Consider the following 10,153-nt stretch of genomic DNA (forward strand, 5'->3'; position numbering starts at 1 on the left):
TGCAAATATTCACTACTCCTGCAAGGAAAACAAACGAAGACTCTTGATGAAAATAAAATAGGAATAGAAGACATTTTACTAAATCGGTTGAGAGGACACTAGAAAAATTTCCGCCCCGTATAATTCTATTGTCATTTCTGTTTATATTTTTTTTTTTTTTGTCAAATGGATTAGACAATTCCTAATTCTAGTTATTACTCATATAATACACACTCATACAACACATTCACACACACTACATGAGTTTATTTAAGAGTTCATTTATTTTCTCATAAAACTTAAACCCAGATGCAACTTCTTATAACTTATAAGGAAGTAGATACTGCTACTAGTTTCAAACCTCAGCTGCTCCCTACTCATATTGTAATACTGATCAGGGAGACCTGCATTGGAGGCTTGGAGCTCGTGCCGCGAATATCTTATCCTAGCTCCATCTCCACATTTCTATCACGAGTTCTGTTTGATTTAAAAAAAGATTTGTAATCCATTTGTTGAAAAACACAATAAATTATTCAGGCTTTAAAATAAAAAAATAAAAAAGATTTTTTAATAATAAAATTAAAATTATTTTTTCAAATAAATTATCCAAACTTTAAATTTCAAAATACGTTTTTTTTTTTTTAGAATTTTAGCAAGTTCATGCACCTACCAGCAAACTTCACTAAACATCTTCATAAATATTAAATTGAGTAAGAAGAAAAGTTAAAAAGTTAATAAGAAACCATTATCTATATATTTTTGGAGAATATGATAATAGTTGCAATGTTGAAAAAGCTTATCTGTATATTTTTATGTACTCCTATAAAATTTGAGTTTCGTTTTCAGCCAAATTTTTTTATGGAGGATTTGGATGAAATTCGTCGGGGATGCGACGAAGTTTATAAAATTATAGTCCATTCTGAAAAATTAATGTCCGTTTAATTTTGTTTGGAAAATAATTTTTTTTAATTTATAATAGAAAAAAAAAACAAAGTTAAGAAAATAACATAAGAGTCCATTTAGCTATTCATTCCAAAGTCAAACCATTTCAAATATACAAGATTCTTCATGTGTTATCAATCACTTCTATGATAATGTAACCTAAATTTCATACTAACAACTAATAATAATTAGAATTCCACTTTTAAGTTGTATAAGAGAAATATTGGACAAACTAGTGTTTTTGTAACAGTCTCGATAGTCTTAAAAGAAACTTTTCTGAAAAAATGACAACGATTACTTTGAACCAACATAAGAAGAACCAAAAACAAATAATAGAAGAAAAAAAATGCAAGAAAATAGCACAAGTCAGCATCGAAAACAGCCAGAGGAGGAGGAGCAGAAAAGAAAGAATGACGGAAGGAAAAGAACACAGAACATGGGAGAAGAAGCTAAGGAAATCAGACTTGGTTGAAAAGAACTTATTTACCTAGTACTATTGTTTATATTATTAAAACAATATGTAACCCACCAATCCTATAGTTAAGTACATTAATGTTGTATCGAAATTGGTGTACACATTCTAGGAATAAATACAGCTTTAGATAGTAGCATTTTACATCAAAGTGAAACAAAACATGGGCATAACTATACTAATCATGATCCACCAACGAAGAATTCATGAGCTTCACGATATCGTTCTAAAACAACATTATAGAGAGGGTGTATAGGTTCTAAAAGATTGGAGTAAGGGCCCAACACTGCCTTAGGTAGAGGTGGAGAATCTGGGTGCTTTGACCAGCTATACTGGCACAATGAAAGTCCACTCAAACAGTAACATGTGTGATAGTGGTCTCTGCGTTTACCTGGTTTGTCTCGAAGTCCACCATCTTGCTCCTTCGTTAAGGAAAGAATAAAATATTCAAGGGTCAAAAGCATGTAATAGAATGGAATATTATGATTCTGATATCCTAAAATAGGCAAAAGAAACCAGTGCAATTTTTTCTACGGATTTGAGCTAGTTGATTTTACGCAACTGATTCAACTGACATTTTGATTTTTGAGTGTCAAAGTTTGTAGCTAAAGAAATTTAAGTATCTATCCCTCACTCATTTGTATGTCTACCACAGATTAGGTATGCCAAGAAGTACATGAAATACCATGTTTAAAAGGAAAAAGGTACCTTACTGTTATATAACTTGAATCTTAGGGTGTCATGTATCATACAGCATAACTTTAAGGGTGATCAGACCCAACGATTTCGAAGTCTTGAATGCAGATATGAGATATGATATAACGCTAAATATCTAACTTTTCAAGGTATCACCGAGGCATATTCACTCTTAGGAGAATGATACAAAATACCAAGTGAAAACAGAAACAGCAAATAAGACGCGGACCTGTGCGCATAGAAGAATATATTGCTGCAAGGCAATGCTGTGAAACAGTGGATCCTTTGCTCTCCAGTCATTAATGAAGTTATAACCTATATTCTTAAAATCAGCTGAACAGGATTCACTCATGCCTGCGAGAATATCGGAAGAAACAGGTACTAAGAAGAAAATGAAATTTCATTATAGGAAGACTAAAACCATATACTTTAAAGTGAGCCAACCTTCATGCCAGAGATGGGATGCTGCATCACTGGAGGTTCCATGCAGACAGACTTTCTCCTCAGGTATGCTAGAAATATTTGAGACTTCGGCCATTTGTTTGTTAATAATAGAATATAATCTTTGTAATAGTGCAACAGCACCTCCCTGATTACTTTCAAATTTTAGTCCAACTATGTCACAGAAGACTGATGAAGTAAACAGAAAATTGCAATCACCTGCCAAAAGGAATAGCATCCGTCCACCAATTTGTTTGTTCTCCCCTGGAATCCACACTCCTTACCTTGCCGGAATACTGTCCATTCCTAATACAAAGCCATGGAATATTATACCATTTAAAGTATGGGCAAGTTCAGAAGTAACTCTTACATGCTAATAATTGAAAGTCAGAACGAAAGCAACAAATCTCTTACAACTAATCGAGGCAGATCCAAGCGATTAACCTCCCCAATCAAAATCATTGCAGCCAATCCACAAAAGGTGTACCTGATAAAGAAATAATCAATGTCTATAATGGCACATTACATTATTTGGAAAGTATATCACAAACAGAGTATGCCGAAACATACCCACCATGAGCCTCAGAACCTGGCTCACCAGCAATGCCACCCTCATAAGTTTGACAGCTGCAGAGAAACATCATAGACCATAGAAAATATATCAAGGAAATACACAGAATGAAATTATACAACTTTGTAGTTGACCATTGAACCAAACAAGAAGAAAACAATGCTTACAAATAATCACATTGTGGCTATTGGTGCTTTCAATAATTATAAGTGGCCAACCGGCTAACCTAAAGGCCCCAACTTAAGGCCACATAGTAAACTAATTATGGATCATAGAACAGACTGCATTAATTCCACTATGATTTCAACACTCACAAGTTGATCTCAAGGATAATCTATCAACAATCTAACCAATAAAAATGGAAAATAATAAATTTTATTCTACAAGCAAAAAACATACAGCCAGAATTAGCAACAGATTTCAAGTTACAGCTTCTTGAAACTAACCTTAGAATGTAGTCCCCAACATTCTGGGTCAGCTCTTCATCCAAAATGTTCAAAACACTTGCGACCTGAAACCAACAAGATTCTGTGTTATGAAATAGATGCCTAGCGATAAAAGTACCATAAAAAGTCTCCCTCCAACAATGAGGATAATAGAGTACAACAGTAATAAGATTAGTCTCCAAAAAAGTGCAATGTACGATTATATATACATACATCTATAGTTAAGCATATGTGGAACAGATAAAGAGATAACCAACTTACAGAAATGGCCGTGTAGCAAGCTCGAACATCAATTTCTCCTTCAACATGCATCCTGGATAAAGATTTGGGGATTAAACGACAATGGTGGACCAAATCATCTCTAAAAGCGTAGTGTGTAGTGCATAAGTTCTTATATATAAAACTCAAGCAATGATCACCAAATATAAGTAGAACCACAACCATCTAATTCCGTATCATTAATCTGAAAGATAAGCAAGGCAACATACCTGAATCCGCCATTTGGTTGTTTCATCCGCCGTAGAAACCCATACAGTTTATCTCTGAGATAATATATTCAAAGAATTGTACCAGTGAATTCCAGAAGTATGAAAACTATCATTACAACGTAACATCATGTATTGATTGACATAAACTGACACCTATTAATGGATGCTAAAGATTTATCACCACCCAAAGTAATAAGGGTATTGACAGCAGCATATGTTGTGGCAAGATGAGGCATCTGAGAAAGATTCAAGCATATGAATCATTATGTTATTTTAAAGTTTAAACAGTAAAAGAATACAAGGGAGAGATATAACAATAACTACAACAACCAACACCAGGGCTTGTTCTACTAGTCAGTAGACTACATGGACCCAATGCCATAGTATCCTATTATAAACTATATCTAAATTCAAACCATTAAATCTAAATCTACTTTATTGTTTCCATTTTTAGTTTCCCGTGTTCTCCCTCTAGCCAATAAGCTATATCCATATTCAACTTAACAGGTTGCAAGTTGCAACTCAAGAACTACAACTAAGAGAATTTTTCTTTTAACAACCTGGTCAGTTATTTATCTACTTATCTATTCATTTACATAGGAGTTGGCAGGAAGACACAATAAATTGCAGTTTAAGAGCAAGTGAAAGAGGAAAAGCTTAAAATTTGAACTCCATAAGACCATAGCTCAATGCTCAAGTAGAAAGGGGAAAAAACAGAAAACAGAAAAAAGAAAAGAGAGAACAGATTATTTTAGATTAGCCGCTTGCCTGGCCTGGTCCCCCAGCAAAACCACCATTCGGATCCTGTTGATACACAAAGAACAAGAAACTAAAGTAATGAGCAGGGCAGCCAAGAGACCAAGTCTAAATATAAAGAACACAAAAGACAGCCAGAACATATCTCCGCTGTAAAAAAGGGGCACGATAAGACTTAGCAACACACTAGGGCTCATTATCTCAACTTGACAGACATAAGCACAGCATCTCTCTTTCTTGTCTCTCTGTTTAGGGTTGTTTTCTTTAGGCATGAACACTTCTAAATAGTCACCATCTCCATGTTGGACAAGTGCCAGACACATTAGAGACAATTTCGTATACAATCTTCTACTTCTACTTTTTAATTCTTAGAACGAATTTGGACTGGTAAACTACAATATTTGTCTATAAACCTACTATTACTAATACTAACGTAACATCTAGAACCTTTTTTTGTTATTAATTTTCGAAAGAAAATATAAACGAATACTAGCTCCTATAAACATTGTTTATTTGTTTTACTTAAAAATGTACCTTAATATTGTATTATGACTGCACTGTCTAATATCCAAATAATTTCAATGCACTACCAATGAAGAGCCAGGAAATTGCATATCCAAATGCTTCATAATCTCATTAGTTGCACAATTTTTTTATTTATTTGGCCAAAACAACTGATTGAATGAAAAATTCAAAACCTTGCAACGGTTGAGAAACTCGACAGTGTTGTCTTGGAGTTCATCGTCGATGGATTCTCCCAACAAAGCAATCGAGTGGATGATCCAGTAACAAAGCCATGGCCGACTACACAAAACAAGTTTTCAAACTTAACAAAAAAAAAAAAAAATATATATATATATATATAGAGAGAGAGAGAGAGAGAGAGAGGGAGAGAGACTTGGCATCAAGAACGGAAAAGTTGGGACCGAGATGGCGAAGGCCTTTGGTGAGAAACTCGATGTGCTTATCGCGCTGCAGCTCCAACCTATCATATCATATAACCGGTTAAACAGAATTAGGAGAATGATTACAGAAAACAGAGAATAATTAAGAGGATTAAGTGAGTGAGTGAATTAGTTACATGAGTGATTGGGCGTTGGGAGGGATCGTCGCGAAAAGCTGGTAAATCTGGAACACTTGCGACTCAACCATCCACTGGTCACGCTGGCTCACTGTTGGACTCGATGACGTCATTTCATCCATCTTCACACGCACGGGAACAGTTCGTCACAGGCTCGCAGCTCCAATGTTCTCAGATACTCCTGTTTTCACGTTATTTATTCAGAAAGATTGAGACATAGGGTGTAGTACGGTTAAATCAAAGGGAGGATAAATCTGGAACATTGCACTTTAGGACTAGGTAGCATAGTTATCAGAACCGGTAATTGACCTGGTCATACAACCAGGTCACCAGGATACTAATTCAACCGGTGGGTCATTGATTCAATCCGGTTGCCCCGGTCATAATTAAATAAAAATATAGAACTATAAAAATAAAATTAAAATTAAAAATTAAAATGCATATCTTCACAAACATATTAATAAAAATCAAGTATCAATTTTTAGACATAATTAATGATGCAAAAAGAGATAATAAATTAGTCACTAATACAAAATACTTTCTCAATTTAAATGAACAAGAGAAAACAAAAGATAACACAATCAGTTAATCAAATCCAATGAGTGATCACAAAGTTGACATCTATATCTTCATAGGACAAATTTGGAGATTGACCAACATTTTCCTCATTTTGATTTGCATCTATATCTTCCATAGCATTGTTTCTGATGGTGTTTGTGATGAAGACATTTTTAAACTTCTAACAAAAAAACCAAAAGATTTACCACAACAAAAGATTTAACTAAGTGATTATTTAATTAAGACAGCAATAGATTTAGAGATCAGTGATGATAATCAGCAACAATTCAACTGAGCGATGTTTTTCAGCAACAAAAAAAAATTAACACACTGATATATTCAGCAACAAATTCAAGTCACATCAACAAATTCAACTCATTGATAATTTTCAATAACAAATTCAACTATGATAATTTTCAGCAACAAAAACTTTACCTCCAAATATGATTTACAACAACAAAAAATTTAGCTAAATCATTATTTCAATAACACGGCAACAAATTCAACAACCAATGATTTAGCTAAGTGATTATTTAAACAAAACAGCAACAAATTCAAACTTTCAAAATTTAGTGATGATAATCAGCAACAAATTAAACTCGGTGATGTCCAGCAACAAATTAAATTGCTAAGTGATATATATTCAGCAACAAATTCCACTTACAACAACAAATTCATCTATAATAATTTCCAGCAACAAAATCTTTACCTCCAAATATGATTTACAGCAACAAATAAAATTTAACTAAGTCTTGGAACAGAGAACATAACAATTTGCCGTATTAAGCGAACCGGATCCTCTACAGTATGAAGTTGTTTCTGATCAGAAGCTTCGTATTTATTGAGTTATCTTTAACTAAATCATTATTTCAGCAACAAATTCAAGGTATAGTGATGATTTACAGCAATGAAATTGAAAAAGAAATAACAGGGCCGAAGGAAGCTCACCTCAGCACCTGCTCAGGGACAAAATGACAGCGAAGGAAGGAAGCTGACCAACTGAACTGACGGCCGAAGCAAGAAGATGACAACGACCACCACCTGAGGGACCAGATGCTGGTTCCGTCTGGTTCTTCCGCCGGGGAAGCGAGCGCAGGATGGTGGCGACTGAGCTTGAGACTGTGAGGACTGAGAACATAGAGCGCGACGAGTGGCTGAGTCCAAAACGGTGAGTGCCAGGCCGAGAGAGAAGTGAGACACCGGAGACGAGAGTGGCGTGAGACGGTGAGAGGCGAGAGAGCTTGAGGGAGAGAGTGGCAAGAAAGAAACCAGAGAAGAGAGATGTTGGGGCTTCAGGGGTGGGTAGGGTAGTGGCTCATTCAGATTAGGGCATTCTGGGTTGGGGCGAGGAAACGACGCCGTTTCTGTTTAAAGAAAAAACTATATAAACCGATAGGGTCACCAGCAATGTTTTAGAAACCGGACCAAACTGATCGGTTCGACCGAATTAACTAAAACCGGTCATTTAATCAATTCGGTTGATGTCTAAAATCATACTACAAAAAACCAGTTAAAAAACTGGTCAACCGACTAAATTGAAAACTACACCGAAAATCAGAGTAAATGGCAAAAAATTTCTATGATAGAAAGTAACATATCTCCTATCTAATTCATTATTATCGTGCATTTATATTATCTCACTAGTTTTTATTTTATTTTATATTATTATTATTATTATTTAAAAATTCTGATTTATTTTTAGACTAAAGAAATCACTCCAACTGTAATACCTTACCTTTCAGCACGTCATGATCGTACCAAAAGTAAGGTATTACTGACCTATTTTTCTTTTTTACTATTTAATATTAAGCCTTTAGATCGATACCGCGTTTCAATTTTAAGAAAATGCCGGAAAACTTTAGTTTTTGTTACTGAAAATCATATACCAAAGATCTCCAAGAAATACTAGTCACATAGTTATTAATAATAATAAATATCATACAAAATAATTCAAATAAAATTCAGTTACAACTTCTATCCCTCTGTATAAAATAAAGTCTTAAATAACAAGGGCGAGGGAATTCTATAAAAGCAACTCAACACATGAACTTAACTTAAATAAAACTCCTAATCTCCCGCGGCTTCAGACCGAGTCTCCGAACCTGTGTCATTGAAAGGGTGGAGGATTTTGGGGTGGGAACAAACCACTAGTTCTCAGTAGGGAATAGGAATGCCGTAAAAGTAATGAAATAAAATGCAAATAACTAACTTTACTCAATAAAACCATTTTGTTAAACCCTTGGAAATACTTTTTATTTTTACCTTATTACATTCTTTAAATTTCCGAACTTAAACTAATCCCAATCACAACCTCAGTTTCCAATCACAGAGAAACAACAGCAAAAGAAACAGATCAATAAACGAACAAATTGCAATAAGACAAACAAGTCAAGCAGCACAATCACAAAGAAAATATAACAAGCAAAACAAGATCAAATGCAAATGCGCAATCAATATGATGCATGTCTCTCCTAAGCAGGTCATGAGCTCATGCGTCGGTTGTCTACCCGCAACCCGACGTTACTCGGAGCAAACCCCGAATATGGTTTCTTTACTGTGTCAATTAGACACCTTGGCATCACAGTTACCCGTGTCAATTAGGCCTCATCATAATAATGTGTATCACAGTAAAAAACAGTGCTATCAATTAGGCGAACATTCCCGCATTAGCAATCTCAGGCTATCCGTTAGGCGGGCACTTTCGCATTAGCAGTTTGGCACAAATGCCCAATTAAACATACAATATGCTATCAGTTAGGCGGACACTTCCACATTAGCACTCGGCACAAAGGCCCATTCAATATAATTCTTAACTTTTATTTCATTCCTTGTTCCTCATTTTTCTTTCTTCACTATATCTCTCAATATCATTGCCTTTAACCTTTCTTAGGGGCAACTTACATTCCTTTTCATTTCCTAAGTTTGTCTAATCTAAAATCATGTTGGTAAGGTAACTCTAGAGATCTTAATCTTTAATTTAAGTAAGGTTTTACTGAATTTGGATTAGAATTGAATTTTATACAAGCTTTAAAATTATGCTGTTGCATTTACAAAAAATTCGAAAAACGGACAGCAGCCATGTTTTCTATAAATTCCATAATAATTTCAATTCTAATCCGTTGCTTCTAAATTTTAGTGAGATTACAGTCAACATCCCTAAGTTTCAGAATCCACAAGTTTCAGGTTCATATCACTTCATTTGATTAATTAAATATCAATTGGAAGTGGAGCCCTGTTTTCATAAACCAGTTCAGAGTTTTCAGCAAACAACAAACCTTCCAAGTGACTTATCTAAGTCTACAAAATAGATATGAACATGAAACTTGTACTCACATAAAATAGACTGATAGATCTTTAAAATCCTTTTAAAATCAACTCAAAATTCTGTTTAAATTAAAAGTTATAGCGTTTGGAAGTTGGTACTGCAGAACCAATAAACCAGAAAAATCTGCAGCAACCACTAAACTTAAAAAAACATATCTTCCAAACTACTTGGATAAATTCTCTGAAATTTTTATGAAATATTCAAGACACACTAAAGTTTTACAGAAAAATAATTTTGTCTAAAAATTAAGTCTGGACTACTCCAAAAAAGCATTCGTTCTGCTGCAAATTATGCAGATTTCTGCTCCAAAGAGCGCGGTCTCCCTCTTATGTTCCCCTCTCCTCTCGTTCTCTCTACTCTCTCGAATCTCACTCTCTTTTCCCCTTTTTCTTTTCTTC

At 34.5% G+C, this 10,153-nt stretch overlaps 1 protein-coding gene across 1 annotated transcript; it reads right to left on the reverse strand.

The window, feature by feature from the left end:
- Positions 1-1,385: 1,385 nt before the first annotated feature.
- LOC112802464 (protein farnesyltransferase subunit beta) lies at positions 1,386-7,791 on the reverse strand. The gene is made up of 15 exons (XM_025845696.3): positions 7,379-7,791; positions 5,873-6,053; positions 5,690-5,776; positions 5,490-5,595; positions 4,804-4,839; positions 4,189-4,271; positions 4,036-4,089; positions 3,809-3,860; positions 3,548-3,612; positions 3,101-3,157; positions 2,945-3,017; positions 2,750-2,836; positions 2,534-2,678; positions 2,319-2,443; positions 1,386-1,815 (listed from the first exon to the last, which is right to left on the reverse strand). The coding sequence occupies exons 2-15, from the start codon at positions 5,992-5,994 to the stop codon at positions 1,576-1,578; spliced, it is 1,332 nt and encodes a 443-aa protein (XP_025701481.1). The 5' UTR covers positions 5,995-6,053; positions 7,379-7,791; the 3' UTR covers positions 1,386-1,575.
- Positions 7,792-10,153: the final 2,362 nt, after the last annotated feature.

The sequence above is a fragment of the Arachis hypogaea genome, chromosome 5, assembly GCF_003086295.3.
Source record: "Arachis hypogaea cultivar Tifrunner chromosome 5, arahy.Tifrunner.gnm2.J5K5, whole genome shotgun sequence".
In the NCBI taxonomy this organism is placed as follows: Eukaryota; Viridiplantae; Streptophyta; class Magnoliopsida; order Fabales; family Fabaceae; genus Arachis; species Arachis hypogaea.